General features: G+C 36.5%; 1 protein-coding gene across 3 annotated transcripts in view; it reads left to right on the top strand.

Annotated features, from left to right (window-relative positions):
* Positions 1–21,865, top strand: part of SHPRH (SNF2 histone linker PHD RING helicase) — a 97,656-nt gene that overhangs the window by 43,022 nt on the left and 32,769 nt on the right. The window contains exons 15-23 of one of the 3 annotated variants that reach the window (XM_058534232.1): positions 5,204–5,292; positions 7,356–7,448; positions 9,678–9,785; positions 10,737–10,879; positions 14,131–14,304; positions 14,612–14,674; positions 15,662–15,887; positions 17,630–17,788; positions 18,907–19,008. In XM_058534232.1, coding sequence (XP_058390215.1) covers positions 5,204–5,292; positions 7,356–7,448; positions 9,678–9,785; positions 10,737–10,879; positions 14,131–14,304; positions 14,612–14,674; positions 15,662–15,887; positions 17,630–17,788; positions 18,907–19,008 — 1,157 coding nt within the window. The remainder of the gene's footprint in view (positions 1–5,203; positions 5,293–7,355; positions 7,449–9,677; positions 9,786–10,736; positions 10,880–14,130; positions 14,305–14,611; positions 14,675–15,661; positions 15,888–17,629; positions 17,789–18,906; positions 19,009–21,865) is intronic. The other 2 variants (XM_058534234.1, XM_058534235.1) reach the window with 2 other exon arrangements.

The raw sequence follows: 21,865 nt of genomic DNA, 5'->3' as shown, positions 1-21,865 counted from the left end.
AATCACTGAGTGCTCTTTTCAATAACTACTTCAATCTATTATTACATTTATAATATGAGATTGCATAGTTTTGTGGCTTTTATACTATAGAAACTCTTCGGAGCTTTCTTGTAGTGATGAGGAAATTACTGATGTAAATGTACCTTTTTATAAAGCTACTTTTAAAACCTTCTCTAATAGCTTTGGTTTAGGTAATTTGAATTTAGCCTCTCCAAAACTAAGTATAATATAGTCCTCGAAATCATGTATGTATTTCATAATGGTGAAATAATGTAGTTTTTGCACTTTGGTAATTAAGGATATACAAATGCTTCTTTATTTCTACATTCCTCACAAAATCGGTGGAGTTAGCTTATCATTATAGTGTTAGAGCTGAAAAGGCATTTCGTGGTAAATTCCAGTTCCTTCATCCTCTCCACAAAGATGGCTGATCCATTAGTCCACTTGGGTACACAGTCATGGAGAGAATTTAGCATTATTCTCATTTACCTAAAACCTAAAAGAAATCAGTTGCCCAGAAAAATTTGTGCTTTTGTAGAATAAAAGGAAATGTTCTAAGCCTCTTTGGTCAGAGTAGCCTGCCTTTAGTAATTAGCTCTTCAGCATAACAGAACCAAAACTAGAAAGTGTCTCTGATTGTCCTGGATACTTGGGTAGAGCAGAAGCTGAGTAGAAGTCGCTCTAGACAAGAACTGGAAAAGATGAGGCTTCTTACGTGCTATAGTTGTACCTTGTGATCTTGAGTACATTATTCATGGTTTCTGAATCTCAGTTTCTTTATCAATAAAATGCAGATAATACTGCATGCTTAGCTTCCCTTGAAGTATTGCTCTTAATGTGAACTGGGGATGCACATTGAAAACTTTATAGAAACACGTAGATGAGGAATGATGTTATCGATTATGGTAATATGAAGTGACCTTAGAGTCTTACCACTTTTCAACCTGCTGACAATGCAAATTTTATTATCAATACCTAATAATAGGAGAAAAGGGCATAGTATTATATTCCTGATAAATTGTTCAAATATAGCACATGCAACTTTGTGAGCAAATCTCCCCTCTAGGACATTCCCTGGGAAATCTACAATTTAACCAGCAGGGTTTTCAAGTTTGGATTCTCTAATAATTCTTAATCATCACCATCTCAGTTGCTAAGTGTGCCTGTGACTATGTAGTATTCCAAGCATCAATCTAAAATCTAAAATGATCTGTGCTTTACAGGCCATAGTGAAAGACTAAGTAAGGCAACTTTTTAGTAGAAAATATTTTTTAAAAAATTAAACTTTATTTTGACTTGGAAATAATTAGGCAAAAATTAGGGAGTTGTGTGTCGTATCTAATATCAGTTTCTCTCAGTCCCAAATTAATTGAGTGGAATAGTTGTAATTAAAACCTACAGAATACTTGACTATCACAGATAAGAAATATGTGTGCTTGGTCTTTAAAATACTTGAATAATGAATATACTAATTAAAATATTTTCAGATCATTTAAATCTAGCATCATATCTGGGAAATGATCATTTTTCTACAAGCATTTTATATTATGCTATACACACTTTCGTGTGTATATTCTGTTTTATCCTTATAATTACCCAATGATTGAAGTATTATCATCCCCATTTTACATGAGAAAACTAGAGTTCAGAAGGCTTAGTTGCTTTCTCAAGATTATAGCTAATAAGTGGCATAGAATTTTCCCTGGGTCTTTTGATTCAAGTCAACTATTTTTTTATTGTACTATGCTTCTTTATCAGACAGACATTTATAAACATCAATGTTATGCTGTCTATAGTAGGTTGAAACTCTCCATTAAAAATTTCTAAAATGAGGCCAGCCCAGTGGTGTAACAGTTAAGTTTGTGTGTTCCTCTTCGGCAGCCCAGGGTTCACCGGTTCGGATCCTGGGCACAGACCTGTTCACTGCTCATCAAGCCATGCTGAGGCAACATCCCACATAGAAGAGCTACAGTTCTACAACTATGCTACACAACTATGTACTGGGGCTTTGGGGAGAAAAAAGAAAAAAAAAAATCTAAAATGGAGTAATATATTGTAGATTGTCACAATAATAAAAATAAATTTCAGATTTCCATCTTGATTCTGAAAATGCATACCTCATTTTATTCTATGTCGTTATGACTCAGAAGCTCAGACAGGGAATGAATTTCTTCACTTGCCCTTTTTTCTACTCTCCTTTTCAGATTTATTGTCTCCTTTTCCCTGCTGTGAAGTTATGCATGATATGGGGATTGGGAGAAAAGGTTATTCATCTGGTCATTTCCAACACTGTAGCACTGTAGCAGGGTCAGTGTGTAGTTGGCTCCTGGTGGCAAAATACCATGCTATGGCATATACATCACTGCTCTTTTCAGATAGTATCCGCTGCATTCCCACGTAGTTCTTTGTCTTTCTGTGCTTGGAAACTACTGCTATTTGTTAAAAGAAATTCCTGTCAGAAAGTCCTAATTTGGATATGTCTGTTCTTAGTTTAATTGTAATTATAAACTTAACTGTGATGGATTTACTGCTTTTAGTTTCCATTGCTTAATTTCATAGTGGTATGTTAAACAGTATACATTTTTAAAAGTAACATTACAGGGCCTGCCTCAGTGGCCTAGTGGTTAAGTTCAGCGCGCTCCGCTTTGGCGGCCCAGTTTTGGTTCCCCGGACGTGGACCTACACTGCTCTGTTAACGGCCATGCTGTGCTGGTGGCCCACATCCTAAAAAATAGAGGAAGATTGGCACGGTTGTTAGCTCAGGTCGAATCTTCCTCAGCGAAAAAAAAAAAAAGTAACATTACATATTTAACTTACATAGTTCAAACTCTTCCAATGTCGAGATCAGACAGTGAAGATCTAACTTCTAAAATAAATCTAAAATTAATTTCAGACTCTAGAAGGACTTGCTTATATTATATGCAAATGTATATGTATGATATACAATGCATACTCTGAAGTCGTCATGGATTATGGTATTAAAAACATGGTATTATGCCAATTTTGTACCATGTGTTTTGTACATATTTTTTGGAGAAGATTAGCTTGGCGATATCAAGTCCAGTGTGATTTATTTACTTGGAAATGTTAGTGCCCTCAAGTGGCAAAGAATGGGTATTTCCAAATTTGGCTTAAACTTGTATAACTTATTGAATATGCATATTTTTGTGTCTTCCCCAGAAAGCATGTCTTTAAAAAAAAAAAAAAAAACAGCTATTATAGTGTATAGTTCAGATTCAACTGCTTATATTATAGTCTAGTCATTGTACCGCCTTTAAAAGGTAAAGTGATTATGAAGGGAGAATTGTTGAATTATTCTCGATAAATGATAGTATAAATACTAGAAATAAATAATAGAATCCATATGTCTTTTGAAAAGCTTTACAAGAATCTTCAAAACTAATAAAAGAGAGCTCAGTGTGTGAAGATGATTGAATGTTATTCCTACATTATAATATAACTTTATTATTATGAAAATAATCTTCTCCCTTATCAATGTGAATAGAAATTGGCTGACTATAAAAGTATGTGAAAATGTGTGCTTTAGAAACTATATATAAAGCAATGGTATAAAAGTAAGTGTTTTGCACAACAGCGTTAATGTACTTAATGCTACTGAACTACACACTTAAAAAGGGTTAAAATGGTAAATTTTGTGTTATGTATATGTTACCACAATAAAATATGTGTAATTGGCTTTAACAAAGAGAGAAAGAACCAACAACAAAATTTACAAAAGTGTATATATAGAAAACTCATTATGGCTATGAACAGAGTCCTAAATCCACGATATTAATAAAACTAGTTTGAAGTTAAAAAAAAGTGTATGTGATGATCAGGAGAAAAGCTTTCTTAAAAAACTGAAACTAGAACATCTCTATACCATTTTTTTTGTATTTCATGATTTTGCCACTGTTAGATTTTTATGTTAATTGTATTTATAAATTACCAGTTTTGAGTTTTTCCCCAGGTAGCAAATAAGATAGGGTCCGTTATTCAAGCCATTAAAAATGTTCACCTCTCCTTTCATTGAAGTGTCATCATTCTTTTTCCAAAAGAAGAAGATAATGAATACGTTAGGCTTTGAGAGCCATAAGGTCTGTCGCAACTACTCAGCTCTTGTTGTAATGCAAAAGCAGCCACAGACAGTACATAAACCAATGAGCATGGATGAGTTTCGATAAAGCTTTATTCATGGGCCCTGGAATTTGATTTTGTATAATTTTCATGTCAGAAAATATTATTATTATTCTGAACGTTTTTCACCTATTAAAAATCTAAAAACTATTCTTAGCTCCTGGACCCTACAAAAATGCAGAGAGTCAGATATGACCCATGGGCCATAGTTTGCCAACCTGTGCTTTAACTGATACTTTTTGAATTATTTTATTTAAATGAGCTGCTAATTATGAACAATAAAAAACAGCATAAATCTCAGACTAATTGTGATTTTTGTGACCAGAAATAGAAAGAAGAATGGAAATGCAGTTTTTCATTATAAATCATGTTGGCCTAATACCGAGAAGAATAATACCTATCAAGAAGAGTATATTATTTTTCTGAGAATTATGTGTACGTTGGTCATAGTGTTTTGCATATTTGTTTATAAATATCTATAATTACTCCAAAGTTGTCCTTAATGTCAAACATCATAATGACTGCTAATTGGCCCCCTTTAACTTCAGAGGAAAATCGTTTTTTCTAAATTAAAAGTTAATCCAGAGTTTTGTTTTTCATTACAATTTTCTTTTTTCTTTTTTTGTTTTTTGTTGAGGAAGATTCACCCTGAGCTAACATCTATTGCCAATCTTCCTCTTTTTGTGTGTGAGTCACTGCCACAGCATGGCCACTGACAGAGGAGTGGTGTAGGTCTACACCCGGGAACCAAGCCCAGGCTCCCAAAGCAGAGCATACTGAACTTAACCACTAGGCCACCAAGGCTGGCCTCATTATAATTTTAAAACATTATAAATTTATTTGATTGGTGTTCTGTTCTGTGGATTTAGGAAAAAAAAGCAGCTATCATCAGCTTTTTTACTAGGGCAGTCATATTAATACTGAGTTAAATTCGTTTTCTTAAAAAAAAAATAGTTGTAATCATTGTCACACCTTTACAGTAGATGTTTTAAGGTAATAGATAAGTAGATGACATTGGGAGACCAATACATGACTCTCGTGCTTTAAATACATGTTAATTCTTCAGGTGAGTATGCCTTGGCAGCAGAACTGTACAGAGAAGTGTTACGTTCATCTGAGGAACACAAGGCGAAACTCAAAACCGATTCACTGCAAGTAAGTCAAAACTAAGCAGTTTCGAGCACAGATTCTGTTTGTTTTTTACAAAATAATATTTCCGAATATTTAAGAGGATGATCGGTAACAAATGGACTGAGTCATAATCTCTGGGGATGAAGCTTAGGATTCACTTCTTTTAATAAGCACCCAAGGTGATTTGTATATACACGAAAGTTTGAGAATCACTACTATTCCACCTGCTCAGGCCAGTATTGATCACAAGGCTGACTCCATATGTCTAACCTACACTAGGTAAACAGCCCAGGTATTTGTACTTCAAAGAATGGGGTCAGTTTTATCACTTTTGCATGTTAACATTAACATATTTGTTCAATGGTATTCACCAAAAAAAAAAGAAAATGAGCTAAACTCAGCAATGGAACAATAATAAAACCTATCCAGTGATCTTCTATTTAATTTTTGGAGATCTTTTAGGGAGATTTGGATATTTGAATTGTAATACTTAATTAAACGTGAAATCTCTTCTCCTTGGTTCTGTCCAGTGGATCCTTTAGATAAGGCTTTCTCGCTAAACGGTAAATAAGGACCACTTTTCTTAACCTTGGTGGGTTTAGGCTTGAGTCCCAGGTGAGGCTTCTTTACCATTCAGAATCTAGACCTTGGGACCTACATGTTCACATTTGCCTCATTGAGTATTAGGAGGCGTGTCTGGGGAAGAGAGGAGAGAGAGAACTAAATACAAGTCTGCTAATATTGTGCATGGATAAGGATTACAGAGGGCGGGCCCTGGACCTTAAGCAAACGTGTTTACCTCGTGAGAGGAGGAGGAAGTGCAAAGATATTGTGCCCCTGAATAAAGCAAACAAAAGGAGAAGTGTTGGCAAGGAAACAGATATGTCTGCTACGCCTGAGTTCACGAGTGAAGAGTCAGCAGTCAGCCTGGCTCTTGCATTTGAGGCACAGTAACCCCACCTACTGGGAAAGCAAAGCCTGAATGTCTGTTCTGTCCAGTCTGATTAGCCACTCTGTTCCCTTGGGATAACACACGTAAGGGGGTGGAGAGAGGCAAGTATTCCTCCCAGTCCCTTCCTCCACTTTGTACTGAAGGCCACAGAAGTCCTCTTCTAAGTGCATGTCGAGAAGTGGAGGCGAGTTTCTACGGCTTTGTTTCTCTAGTGGTATTGATACTTTTGTTGCTATTAAATCGGGTAGTGTTACTGATTATATTGTCTATGAAGCCGTGTTGGAAAGACCTAAGATGTTTGAGATAACTCTTCAAAGATTAACTCTACAAAGATCTGGGCAGTGGCCTGTAACTTGTAGCCCAACATAGTAAACCTTTGTGGTCTCAAATCACTGGCAGCAAATCAGATCTTACCAGAAGGACTCTTTCCTCATCATCTTTTAGCCCTTAACTATCTTCCCAAGTAAAGACTCAAGTTAGATAGAAACTACTTACACTTTATTTCTTCTCATAGCCCTTGACTCCACAGGGAGCCTCTAACCAGCCGCAGACTCAGTATCACGGTGAGAAGCTTGACTTAGATTGAATCAGAGATATAAGATGGAGTTTTTTCCTTCTTGCTGCACCGTCTTCACCTCCAGCTCCTCCCCTTTTCAGCTCTTAAGTTCAGCAGATCCGGGTCACCCCTGATTTCTTATGTATTTCCTTATCCTTATTTTTATCCTAATGTAGCTGGTAGGCTCATCCAGACTCATTTCCTAGGCGAAGAGGAATCAAGTTTGTGCGGTCAGCGTTTCTACTTTACTGGACTTACTTGGTGTACTTATAGTTGTCCATCTAGACAAATGCGTGTATAATGGAAGAAATATTCCTTTATTGTATATTTTGCTAAATAGACAATTTCATAAGACTGTATATTTTTAATTGAATACAATTTATGTCATGAATTCAGACCTTTACTCTAAAACTGACTTTTTCTGAGAAAGTTGGTACTGAAACTGTTTTAGAGGAAAAGTATTCGGTGATCTGATCTTAAATGTAGTGTTAGTGCTGTGTATGCCGTATTACTAGTAGATTCTCCCTTTAATGTCTGCTCCATTGGCTGTCATAATTATTGCCTTTTGTGTGTTTGTAGAGACTTCATGCTACCCATAACTTGATGGAATTGTTGGTCGCCAAGCATCCAGGGATACCTCCTACCTTGCGAGATGGCAGGCTTGAGGAAGAGGTAATTATTTATTATTTTTACGTTATGTCTGTAACAGAATATTTTTGTCAGACTTCTTGCTCCATCTAATTGATATTTGCTAGGGCATGCAACATTTAAGTAAAGGTAACCATGTTTTCCTCCTGCTTTCATGTTCCAACTTCGCTGTGGTGATTTTGGGTGGCGGAGAATGGCAACATTTCATATTATTTTGCTTCTCTGGTGACCTGCTTGCCGTTACATGGTAACTGCTTGTTGTAGAAATGGCTGTTGGTAGCACAGGATGTAAATAAACAACAAATGAAGAAAGGAGACCTTGTTGATCTCATGACAGATCTGCGAAAGATGTAGTTTAGTAAAAATAAAAGGTTTTGTACTTTCTCTACATCTGTGTGTATTGTTTAAGGCAGTAAATAAACTCAAATTTTCAATGGTATTTCTTATGTCCTCTCAAAGAAGTTCCCTCTACAGTGAGTATTGCCTCTCATTGGAAAAAATGATATTATAAATTATTTCATTATAAATTGTTAGTAAGTTTATTATGCTAATTCCCCCATGGATTTTTGCCTTTTTAAAGATCAAAGAGAGATAGCAAAGTTAAAATCAAAAGAGTAGTAGATGTATTTGACATGTATTGGACCTATAAGAGTAGCCTTTATTTGAATCAACAAGATAAAAAATGAGATTGTCTAAGTATGTACAGCCCTTTCTTGATATTAGATGGCAGTCTGAGTGTTGGAAATTTTTGAGTGAAATTTTATTCCCAGTGCAGGCATCTAATCCTTGTATAATTAGTCACTCTGTTTAAATACCTTCAGTGATAGGAAGCTCTCTGGAAGATAGTCCAGTCTATTAGTAAACAGCTCTAATGACCACGTAGTTATAGCCAAGGAATTTTAATAGAAATTAATTGGAAAATTGTGACAGGAAAAGGAAAAATGCGTCATAAGGAAGAGATTTTATACCACATAGATGTATTTCTGAGGAGGCCACATTATCACTTTGCCCAGGTCTGGTAGAATATGAAGACACGTATCTCAAAGCTGGATAAGATCCGAGAGATCATCTGCTTCAGCACCTGCTTTTGCGAGTGAAGTAGTGGAAGCCCAGGGAAGTGAAGTGGCTAGTCAAGAGAGATGTGTCTGTTCAGTTGACCTCATGACATAGGCGTTCTTGTAAGTCAAAAGTGGTCCAGTATTGGCAAGTTCGTGTGTCTCAACCCACTACTAAGTGGAAGCATTAGGATTTCCAGTTCAGTAGTCTTTCCAGTTTTTCTTCCACTAACCCATGTGGTCTCTGATCCCCTCTCTTCATTTATAAAATAGTTTCACGAGCCAGTTAAGTGTTTCAGTTAAACAGAAGGAAGTGAAGAATTTTCATATAAGTTTCCTAATGGGAATGTATAAGAATAAAGTTTTTCAGTATTTCTATTGCTTGCAAATATGATCCTTCTTGTCTTGAAAAGTTGGAAGGGGAAGAATGTTTAAATCCTTGTCCTATTTATCTACTAAGGCTGCCTTAAACTGCCACAGGCTGAGGGGCTTAAACAGCAGAAATTTGTTTCTCGCAGTTCAGGAGGGTAGAGGTCCAAGATCAAGGCGTGGGCAGGTTTGGTTTCTCCTGAGGCCTCTCTTCTTGGCTTGTAGACGGCTGCCTTCTCTCTGTGTCTTCACATGGCCTTTTCTCTGTGCCTTGCATCCCTGGGGTCTCTCTCTCTTCTTTTAAGGGCACCAGTCATATTGGATTAGGGCTCCACCCTTATGATTTCATTTAACTACATTTACTCCTTTAATTACAGTCATGTGTGGATTAATGACAGGGATACGTTCTGAGAAATGCGTCCTTAGGCGATTTTGTCATTGTAAGAACATCATGGAGTGTACTTACACAAACCTATATAGTATAGCCAACCACACACCTAAGCTATATGGTAATAATTTTATTATTACCGTTGTATATGCAGTCCATCCTTTACCAAAACGTTATGCGGCACGTGAATGTACCTCAAATTTGGAGAGCAGAGCCTTGGGATTTCTTAAATTTTGTGACTTACAGGTGAATGTACTCTCTTCAGTATATGTCTTAGGAATTTCTAGCATGGCTTTTATATTCCCTACAGTGTACCTGTAGAGTTTTCTGCTTCAATTAAGTTGCTTTAACTATATAAAATAATCACATTCCTGAAACATCACGCTACGTTATTTTCTGGACCTGAGTGGAGGCTTATGCTTGTTCCCTGTTCCGGCACAGGCCCAGCAGCTGCGGGAGCATTACATGAGCAAGTGTAACGCGGAAGTTGCCGAAGCGCAGCAAGCTCTGCTGCCCGTACAGCAGACCGTGCGTGAGCTCCAGAGAAAGGTCTGTCCCTGAAATGCCTTTCTTACCTGTGCTCGTCTCCACGTAACGCTGTGGCTTGGGGAGAAACTCGAACTTTCTGATTCGTCTTGGGACGCTTAGCCCCCGGGGCAGTGCCTGGCCCCCAGTGGAAGTTCATTTACCACTAGCAGTGTTTATTGACTGAACGAAGAGGTGCATAGATAATCACCGATTTTGAGGTTATTCTCTTTCACTTCTTTTAAGCTATAATGGATTTCCTCTTACCTTGGGTGTATAACAAGTTGTCCTTTGAAGAAAATAAAGACTTCCATAACCTCCTTTAGGTCTTTGATGTATATGTTTCCAGAATCTTTGCTTTTAAGACTCAGAACGTTAGAACCATAGGTACTTTTCTTACGGAATACATGCTGTTTGTCATTTCTAAAATTTCTCTTTTATGAAATCAGTAGTGAAGGCTGAAGAGGAGGCTACGCAATACACTGTCTTTTACTTTTTGATTTTAGCAAGTTACTTCACGTTTTGTTCTTCCTCATCCATTGATTGTTTGGTATTCAGGCATATAATTTTGTTAGTTATCATAGATTATTCATTGAGTAGAATCTGGTTCAGTTAGTTGAAGATGAGTATGATGTCTGTCTTTATTATGCTGAGAAAGAAACCTGTTATCTTTTCAAATATGTAGAGTGAGTACTGAATTTTCATTTTGGTATTTATATAGCACAGCTTTATTATACAAGTATATACAATAAATTCAGATTCATCTAGAGTAGTCAGGAAACAGATGTTCTCTAATTATCTATGCAAAAGTTACTTACCCGTGTATATAGAGTATGTATACTTGTCTCCCCGCTATTATAACCCTCTTGAGAGTTGCATTTATTACTTCCTTTGAATTTTTCACAACATCTTTCCCAGTGATAGAAACATAGTACTAAAAAAAATTAATTCATCAACTGTTGTCTTTTTTTACAGATATATTCTAATTCTCCTTGGTGGCTGAATGTGATCCACAGAGCAATAGAATTTGCTATTGATGAGGAGCTTGTTCAACGGGTGCGAAATGAAATAACCAGCAACTACAAGCAACAAACTGGCAAGCTTTCTATGTCAGAGAAGTAAGGAAATTCTACAAAATAGAATAACTATATGAGTAGTCACCCCAAATATGTAGATCATTTGGTATTAAGAGGTACAATTAGTGTTGTTGTTTTGTTAATCTGGTTAAAGTATTTTCTTTGTACCTTTGTTGGACAAAGTTGCTTAAAGCCAACTTTAAGCAGAGGTTTTTTTTTTTTTTTTTTTGGTGAGGAAGATCAGCCCTGAGGTAACATCTGTGCCAATGCTCCTCTTTTTGCTGAGGAAGACCGGCTCTGAGCTAAGATCTATTGCCAGTCCTCCTCCTTTTTTTCCCCAAAGTCCCAGTAAATAGTTGTATGTCATAGTCGCACATCCCCTCTAGTTGCTATATGTGGGATGCCGCCTCAACATGGCCGGACAAGTGGTGCGTCGGTGCGCGCCCGGGATCTGAACCCGGGCCACCAGTAGTGGAGCACTCGCACTTAACCACTAAGCCACGGGCCCGGCCCCCAAGCAGAGTTTTGATATAGACTTTGTTTTGAAGAATTCCGTGCTTAGAGTAAGGCATTCATACTTCCCTGTGTGATATTCCCTAAGAACTAAGCATCATAGTGCCACGGCGGCCCAGGTGTTATATTGTAGAGTTACCTGCTCTCTCCTCATCTGTCTTCTCTTCAACACTAACCATTCTTCAGGGTCTTCATGGGTAAGTTGGATTATTACTCTTGATGTATAAATGATGAATAATCCTTCCCAAAGAACAAGTTTACTCATTATCAAAAGTGCCCTCAGTGATTTAACCCAAAGGAATGTCTGTCTAATGTGGGGAATTTAGGTGTTGTGGCAGGACTGTTGATTCTAGCTGGGGAATAGAAAGAGGATCTTTTATTGCTTCTCAGATTACATCTCAGTGTAAGGTCAGCCTTGGGATTGATGTTAGTTTTCGGTGAAAATTCAGCATAAGAATATTTTGGAAATGTTGTAGAGTGTTTTCATTTACCCTTCTAAAAGCTTTTCCAAATGTCTGCTAAAACGCTAGAGAAATATGCTAAATTTCCATGTGTTGTTACTAGCTTGTGTGTACTTTATTACAATCATCATCTTTTTCACCATATGAAACCTGATGAGCTTCTCCTCTCTGAGATATATGCAGTATATTATGCCCTTGAATGCACTTCCCTTTTCCCTATTAAGCCCAAGAATCACTGTTCTGGGATAAGTTGTCATTTAAGTCGTGATTCATTTTATCCAGTTTCAAAAGCTGTGTCCTAATGTGTTCTGCCATTTTGTGGAATCAGCTGATAAGAAAATATTTAAAAATCTTAAACTTGTTTTTCTTAAATCACACAGAAACTACTTAAAAGTTGTGCATCCCCATATTAGAACATATCCCCTATTAAATGTTTTGAGGTCCCAGGGCTTTTAAAGGGACCAATAGGGAACATAAAACATACGTTCGTTATAGAAACGTTCTTTTAAAAAACATTAGAAATAAATAGAAAGTAACAAAACACATTTTAAAATGTATAACTTACCAGAAAGTTAATATTTTTTTATATTACCTATATATTCGGAGATCATTTTGACACACTGCTGCTACATTTTTTAATGAGATTGATATCTCAAAAGCCAAATTACTCCTGTGTGCTGGTTAATGATTCTTGGGGAAGGCGGTGTAGCTTCGTGGTTAAGAGCGTGGGTGGACCCTCCAGGCAGACTGCTTGTGCTCATCCTCCACCTCTACCACTTACCCACTCTGTGACCTTGGGAAGATCACAGAAGCTCTCTTTGCCTTAGTTTCTTCATCTGTAAAACCACACAGCGTTGTTGTGCGGATTACTGAATTAATGTTTGTAAAGTGCCCACTTAAAGTAGAGCCTACCAATTTAGTTTGGTGTTGAAGAGTTACCTTCTATTACTATGTTTTCTTCTGTTTCGTTTATAGGAGCTGCAAGAGAGACTGTTGCTAAGACTCGTTAAATACTGAACTATGACAATATTTTTCACCCTCTAGTCACGTAACTCAGACATGAGTTAGTGGAGAACATTTTTCCAAAGCCATCACTTCTTCCCTTTGGTTCAAATGTTAATTTTTGAAGAGAAGTTTAAATTTCTAAATAAGTTAGGAATAAAAACCTTTTTCTTTTTTTGAATAATATTGATACCTGACCTGATTTTGTTCAAGTATCTATGTAGATTCTTTTAGAAATTATTGAGCAGCTATTCTGTGTCTATTACATAGGTTTTAAAAAAAAGGATGTGATCTAATTCTTGCTTTCTAAAAATTAGCTTATTGAGAAGATAAGACCCATGAGTAATTTGAGAAATATGAGTATGTGCAAAAACTGAACATAAAGTACTCGAATGATATTTTTAATAAACTCCATATACAGAAAGAAACATAGATAAGAGTTGTGATATGTTAGGGAAGCCTTCAGGAAGGGAGAGTGGGCTCTTTTGAACAATTTGGAGAGAAGGGCATAGTGCATTTTAGGAAGGAGAGGGATATACTCTTAACTTAGAAAGCAAACAGATCCTGTTTGTATTTTCCATTTTCTAATTTCTTATTATTCTAGACTTTATCCTCTTGTAAACCCATAACACACACATCCATACATTTTTCCCTTAGCCCGTTTGAGTCGTAGTTTATCAAAAATGGTTAAGAGCATTGCGTTTGAGTTTAATTCCTAACTTTGCCGCAAAATAACTTTGTAACTTTAAATTACTTTAATTCATTAAGCTTTATCCATAACTTGAGCACAGTAGTATCTATTGAGATTATACAGAAGTGCTTGACAAAATTCCTGGAGAGTAAATTCTTTATATGTATGTAAAATCTCCTTGTAACAAGGAATATAACTCTTGGCTATTTTTCTTCTTTCTTCCCAATTTTCTTTGTTTTTCATCCCGCCGTCACTTCTCCATATAGAACGAGGCTGTCAGGAGGGACATCTGTAGTCAGTCAGCATTAAAAAGAAAGCATGTGGCAATCCTGGTCTTTCAAAGACATCTGAGACAGAGACAGATTTCGTGTACTGTTTCTCAGTTCCTGAGGACAGAACTATCAGACTTTGCTTTATCTTTTACAGTAGACAACCCAGTGTTACTATTCCTTGTCTGCTGGTAGAAACCAATTGAGCACACTCCTAAGGTCAACTCACTCAGGTGGGAATGGGTGACCAAGTGTGGCAGTTTCTTGAGCACTTTGTTTGGCAACCATCTTCTGAATTTGAGGACATTGACCTACGGTTCTTTTCTTCGTGTTGTGCGTGGTGCTGGTGGGGATCAGGTTCCACGACTGCAGAGGTCTTCAGTTCTTACTTACAACACACATGGAAGAGCTGAGTAAATTCCAGAAGCTCGTCAGAGAGTCTGTGCAAAAACTGGAGGGACCCCCGTCCCGGAATGTTATCGAGTCTGCAACAGTCTGCCACCTCCGGCCAGCCAGACTTCCTCTCAACTGGTGGGTAGTGGGAGACACAGTGAACCAGCATCACTCCACTGTGCTGGGTCTCTTCTAACGGAAGAGATGGTGGCTCATGTAATAGAACTTTGTCATCTGAATTCAGACAGAAGGAGAGACGTATTATTAATCTAACTTTAAAAAAAGAAAGAAACTCAAGGACCACATACTGAAAACCGTGTAATTTTTTTTCTAAAATGGCATACTTGTAAAGAAAAAGTGAAGTATAAAGTACTAGGCCTCTCTTAGGAATAACCTGATTACGGTTATGTTTGTAGTATTTCTCTGATAATTTCTTCTTTTCCAGCTGTGTCTTTTGTAAGGCTGATGAACTGTTCACAGAGTATGAGTCGAAGCTATTTTCTCACACGTAAGTTCTTTGATTATTTCCCGTCAAGAAAATGAAACATATTACAAGGCTTGGGGTTTTAATTTATAAGACTATATTTTCCTCACAGTAACCTTTCTCATATTTTTTCTCTTACTACATCAATTCCGTAAACTTGGGCACTTGATCATTTAACATGCTCAGTTTCACCCATGCGGAAGTGTACCCCCCAGTGCTCGTGTCATGTAGTCATATGTGATTGAGAGACAGGTAGAGGAGTAACAGACACTCAAGTCCAACACATCTGAACTCAAATCTCTGCCCACTGTTGTGGGCAGTTTACTTCTCTGAGCCTCAGAATCCTCATTCGTGAAATGAAGATAATAACACCTACCTCATTGAGTTTTTTATGAATATTAAATGAGGAAATGCGCATAATTGCTTAGCATAGTGTTTATACATGGTAAGTGTCCTATAAAATGTTAGCTCTCATTATTAATGCACTTTCTCCAACACAAATTTAAAATCTTCATCCTTGTGTTGGGGATTAAGCTACTTAGTGACTGCATATAGCAGTGGCATTAGCAAGATTATCCCTACTTTACAAACATGGGAATTGACAAAGGGCTAAGTTCTGATTGCCTCAAGAAAAAAGAGATTGACATTGTGCTTTAAGATCATCTTGTGTTTTTTTTTGTTTTGTTTTTGCGTGGTTGGTGGTGGTGGTGTTTGTTTTGTATTATTTTAATTCTCAGAGTGAGATTTTAGCCTGCAATTTGTAGCTATTTTTTATTATACCAAGTTGCTCTCAAGAAACACTGATCAAATTGATGATGCCTCAGGCATTTTCAGAGTTGCTCTGGTTTTTCCAAAGACTTTCAGACATGATCTTGGAGACATGACATTGAAAGTTGTTAATGAGATTTTCGTCATTGACCTTGCTTCCCTGTGGGCTCTGCCAGGATGACTTTTACACTGCTTGTTACCCACTGACAGTAGTTCTGTTGTTTTGTTCTTGTGTGTCTTCAGAGTCAAAGGCCAGACTGCAATATTTGAGGAGATGATAGAAGATGAAGAAGGACTGGTGGATGATCGAATACCTACCACCAACCGGGGTCTGTGGGCAGTAAGTGAGACAGAGCGATCTATGAAAGCGCTGCTGTCGTTTGCAAAGTCACATAGATTTGATGTTGAGTTCATTGATGAAGGAAGTGCTTCAATGGATCTCTTTGAAGCTTGGAAGAAGGAGTATAAGGTACAGTATTTTAAAACTTCCAATATTCTCCTTTACATTAATTTTAATTGCTACTTTCCTTTTTCTCTGTTTAGTTTTTAAAAATCTGCTTGAGAGACTTAAGATGTCATAATTTCTCTTTCCCTGAAATGTAATGATGGTAATGATGAATAATAAATACAGTAATACTGAACAAATAAGGAACTTCTATTTATTAACTTGCTAGAAGAAAATTATTAAAATGAAATTTATTTGAAACCTTGTATTTAGCTGTGAAAATGTGTCATTCTATTCTTAGCTTGATCTTACACTATTATTTTCTGAAATTAGAGGAGGGTTTTGTTTCAGGTTTTCTTTTGCTTTGCTTTTGCTCTGTGAATAACAACCAAACATCAACAACCTTGAAGACTGGAGAACACAGTAAATATTTCTCAACATACAGGACTGGAAACCATGGCAATCAATAATGCACAGTGACCCTTCATACTTACACTTTGATAATTTCATCATATAACTCTGTACTTCAGATGAGATTCCAGAATTCCTTAATTTTGAATTACTTAGATTTAGATATGTTAATCCATTATCCTACTTTGCAAGTGAGATGAGTGAGGGAATGAAAGAAGCATTTTATTTATAATGTTAAAGTTCCATTTGATAGCTTTTTTTAAAATCTAAAGTTCTTGCCTTTTAAAGCAGGGTAAAAATTTCAATCCAGAAAGAGAGGTTATGCTGTCTATAATATCAGTTCATACATTTGATAAATTGGGAAATGATACTTTTGTAGATTCAAAATCATTGGTTCATAATAATTTTCTTCTTTTCACATTACTATTCTAAATGCAAAAGCACATTAACACAGTTAGTTACAGAAAGCCGTGGAAGAAGACAGCACTATATACAGTGTCCACCTGCCCCTGTGTTCTTTCTTTGGGCTCACTTTGGCCACATGCTCTGTCAGAGGAGGGCTCATCATGCAGTTCTCCCAGATCTTTGTGCTTTTGTTCTCCGTAACATTGCAGGCTAACCCCTTCACAGCAATGCAAATGAATGTTACTGCCACACACAATATTCAGGATCTACCTCAAAGCATAATGTTAGTGAAGAAAGCTTATCAAAAATTTTATACTGATAATACCATTTCTATAAATTTCAGAAATATATATAACCATATTATTAAGGATATGCATATTAGTATAACTCCAATGAGAAGTATGGAATAATAAATCCAGTTCTGAATAGTGGTTACCCCATTATTGGGAGTTGAGGGAAGAATGTGTGAGGAAGGAAAGTGATACAGTTGAGAAAGAACACAGAGGCCTTATAAGGAATTGGTATCGTTCTCTTTCTTAAATTGGATGATGGGGACTCGGTTATGTATTTTAGTATTCTCACTATCATATATACGTATTATTTTGACTATGTGAAATATTTTATAATAAAAAATACTTCTTTAAAAGATAAAACAGAGATTCCACCAGCCTAGTATTAATAAATAAAGATCTTTAGCCTACCAAGAAATCTTTGGGTATTCGGTTCCTAAGGATCTGAAGAGGCAGTCTTCCGCAGTGTCCTATGGAGATTATTCAGTCACGCTTCCTCATCCTAAAAATGGCCAGAGAATTGCTGGTACCTTAGGTACTTAATGAAGGAAATGTATATGTCATAAGACCACACTGAAGACTTGACCCAGCTACGTCTTGGTGGTTTTAACCAGTTTAATTATGTGTTTCCCACTGTCTTTGTCTTTCCTCTTCCTCCAGTTGCTGCATGAATATTGGATGGCTCTGCGGAATCGTGTCTCTGCTGTTGATGAACTTGCAATGGCTACAGAACGATTTCGAGTGCGTGATCCGAGGGAGCCAAAGCCCACTCCACCCGTTCTTCACATCATTGAACCACACGAGGTAATTAATTTGCAAGTAGATCTCAGAAAAGAGCACAGCAAGTAGATGTCACAAAAATCCAAGATCCATAGAAGAGAGAGTCAGGGCAGTGATCTCTTCAATAAGTGTGTGTTTAGTCTCTATTAGTTTGAACCATATGAAGTTGTTTGTTTTTTTAGGTCAAAAAATGGTCAAAGATGAACCATTTTACATCTAACATATGCTTAGCATTTGCTGTTTTGCTGCATTTGTTTCTCTCCAGATTGCGTATTCATCTATTTTTGAGCACCTTCAATGTCCCAAAACATAAAAATACTCTTGGTTAGCTTTTAGACATTTATCCTATTACCTGAGCTTTTTCAGAACCAGAAAAACCTTCCCTAAGAACAACCAAAAATGTTTTTCCCAGTATTTTCCTTTGCTAATGATGAGCTGATATTGACAGCTTATCTTCTAATAAATCCCTTTTTGTATCTCAGGATTAAAAAATACCTCTACCAACCTTTTCTCCTTCATATTAAAAACATTATTTCTTTTATAATTTATTTTTATTCCTGTGCATGTCTAATCTTTTAAATGTTTTTCTTCCTATAAAGCTTGGGGAGTGTAACTTAGAAGAACTTAGAAATATTTGTTCTATACTGTTTTCACTTAACTTTTAAAATAGAATTCTCAATAAGTTTTTTCTGTGGAAACAAATTCCTCTTATTTTTATACTCCTTTCTGTCTACTGTTTTCTACTGAGGGGGGCTGTGGAGAGGAGGGGGGCAGGGAGATTCTTCCCTGGATTTCTTAAAATCACTCTCACCAAAGTGGCGTATCGTTTTGTTTTTCTGTAGCCCATGGATGTATTACTGAAAAATGGTAACTGAAGAGAATGTGGGTGGATTTTTATTTGACTTCAAGTGTATAGAGAAGCTTCCTGTTTAAAAGAATTCTACATTGAATTTTACCTTCTATAAAGCAAAAAAATATATATTTCCTTTTAAAATATATTATCCAATGTCCATTTTGCATATTTAAGTTTTCACATGTAAATGGGTTTTCTTAAAATAGGACACATTTATATTATTGAGGAAGAATTATGCATGTTTAGTATAGTTTTGCCATCTTTCTGAGAGAGAGTAAAGAAGTTGTTTTGTTTTATTTTGTAGGTAGAACAAAATCGCATAAAGCTACTCAATGATAAAGCGGTTGCCACATCACAGCTTCAGAAGAAGCTTGGGCAGCTTCTTTACCTAACTAACTTGGAGAAGGTAACGATTTTAAAAGATGCTGCTTTTTCCCATGCTGTGTTATCAATGAACCACCTTAGTGACTCCTTCCATTTAATCTATTAGTCCTGTAATTAATGGTACAGGTGTGGTTTTTTAGTCAGTCTTTTGTTTGTGTTAGTTATATGAGTCAGAATGCCAGCTGTGTCTACAATAGCTACACAGATCACAAAAGAAGAAGATAGCTATAGAAGGTGTTACACAGATAATATAAAGGGTGTGCACCGTATAGTATAGAACAGTGTAAACAGACGACGGTTCAAAGCCTTGAGTAGTGAAACTATTACACCATACCTCCGGGCAGAGGTTGCATTATTTAATATAAACACATGCATTCATTAATGCATACATAGATTTTTTTTTTATTAAGCACTTTCTAGGTGTTCGCTGTTAATATTATCATATTATTACTATGATGACTACTACTGTTATTCTGGCAGAAGAAAAACTTTTTAAAAGTCGGTATCATGCAAAATGCTAGATTAGAAAAATAGTATTTGGAGAAAAAAAGTCTTGACATTCCTGGACATGTGTTTTTAAAATGTAAGATTTTTATACTTTAAATGTGAGAGTCAAAATTAAGAGATAATCATCTGTTACAGGACATAAGTTTATATTACCTATATGTTGAATTGTTTTTAAAAAATTAAAATTTTAAGGATATAAGTAGTCTGCATGACAACTGGGCCTGAACCAGACAACTTAACAAAGGTTGCATTATTTCATGTAAACACATGCATTCATTAATGCATACATAGATGTTTTTTTAATTTGTTATTTGAAACTGTAAATAAAATGTGTTCACAAAGCTACTAAATCAGAGGACATGGTAATAAATTATTTAATGTAATTCACAACACATTTTCTGAGTTGTGAGCAAAGTATTATATTGGACATTGATGAATAATTTCCATTTTATGGTGAGAATAAAAGGCAATTGGCAGGGTGCCTTATCAGAACAAGATATAATATAGTAGATTTATGGATAGGGCAAATGAAAGAAAGCAATAGGCTGGAGTTTGTCCTGGAAACTGGTACAAAATACGTGTAAGTGAATCATTAAATCCCAGTGATGACAAAATGAAAAGTTTAATGTTCGTTAAAGAGTATGGTGGTTAAGAAGATAGACTTTGGACCCAGATAGTTCAAATTTGAATCATGATGCCACTATTTTCTAGATATAGGACTTTATTCAAGTTATTTACCTCTCTGCCCCATCTGTAAAATGAGAATAATAACACTGTCTTTAATTTTTCTGGCAGTCAGCAAATGTTTGTTGAGCACCTGCCATGTACGTGTGTTATACTAGGAGTTTGAGATGGGCAGACTTGGTCCTTGGCCTCAAGGAACTTGGAGTAATTTGATGTGGACATATCATAGGCACTAAATCAAATAGTGATTAATAAGATGTTAGTGATTCAGCCAAACTTGACAGATTAAATGTAAATTAATCACTTATTGCAGAATGGCATGCATTTAAGACAGCTGCAGAAATTTGAAGATGAGCATGTTATATTGTTGATCAGCATTTTTCAGTGTCAGGTACCAAGAAGCTGGTAAATTTCCATGAGAGTCCAAAGCACAAAGAATGTCTCCAGAAGAAATGTTCTGAATAACACTAGGGGCAACCACACAGGATCTTTAATAAAGAGTCTACTACTTGCTAGGGCCTTCTCCTTCTTTATAGGAGCAGCAGGTAATGGCAAGCCAGCACTGCTGTAACAACTAGGGAGGGAAAAACTATTATAAAAAAGTCTTATTTTTAAAGATGGTGGAAGCAAAAAGATTGAGATGAAATGACATTCCAGAGAAGGAAGAGCCCTTTCTAGGTGAGCTGAGATTGCTGGCCCTTGTCTTGCCTAAAAGTGTTTGCTGAGTCCGAATACAGGCTGGGATTAAGGTTGGCTTTGCAGAGCCTCTCAAATAGGGGAGAGAGAAATCAGGAGAACTTTTGATGGCCAGGTGAGTTGGTGTTACCTTTTGAAACCTAAAGGAGCTTCAGGTGTGCAATGAATTTTACTCATTTGCTAAGTGATGGGGTTCCATGACAACTAGGCCTGAACTAGAAATACGGAGGGAAATTTTTCTCAGTCTCTTAGTGTTTAGGAGACAGTTTCTCCCCACGAGAGCAAGGGGCCTACAACAGACCCATAACAGGTCTTACCCTAGAGACATTTGTAACCATAGGTGGACTAATTTTGAACTAAACTTCCAACAATCCCCAAAACCAGCTCAATTTGTTACTGGATTGAGGTGATCAGCCACTCATTCCTTAACCTAACTGCCTATCAGGGTGAGGGTAATCCTCTCTGGAGGAAGATAACATCTAACTTTGTCTCTGCGGTTGGTTGTGTAAACAAACTAGGAAATCTAGCATATGATAAAAAAAAATTGCAAGAAATGTGAAAGGCAGGAAAATGTGACCAATAATTAAAGAGGAAAAAATGGACAGTATAAGCAGACCTACAGACAATCCAGATTATAGACATAGTAGGAAAGGACTTGAAAGTGATTGTGATTAATACATTGGAGAAGAAACTGGACAACATAGATAAAGTGAACTGGAATCTGCACAGGGGAGTGGACATTGTGAAACTGCAAAATCCAGTGTTTGAAACTAAAAACTCCTTGGATGCCAGACACAGAAAAAGACAGAATTAGTGAACTCAAATACATTTCAACAGAAAATATCCAATTTGGAGAAGCATATAAAGAATGAAATAGAGTGAAAGAAAGGTGGGACCCAGTCGTATGGTCTAGCATGCATGTGATTGAAGTTCCAGAAGAAAAGGAGAGGTAAAATGGGACAGGAGGCCGCTTGAATGGCTGAGAATTTTCC

The sequence above is a fragment of the Diceros bicornis genome, chromosome 39 (genome assembly GCF_020826845.1).
Source record: "Diceros bicornis minor isolate mBicDic1 chromosome 39, mDicBic1.mat.cur, whole genome shotgun sequence".
NCBI classification, from domain to species: Eukaryota; Metazoa; Chordata; class Mammalia; order Perissodactyla; family Rhinocerotidae; genus Diceros; species Diceros bicornis.
Note: the sequence above shows the minus strand (reverse complement) of the source record. Positions and strands in the feature narration are given on the sequence as shown.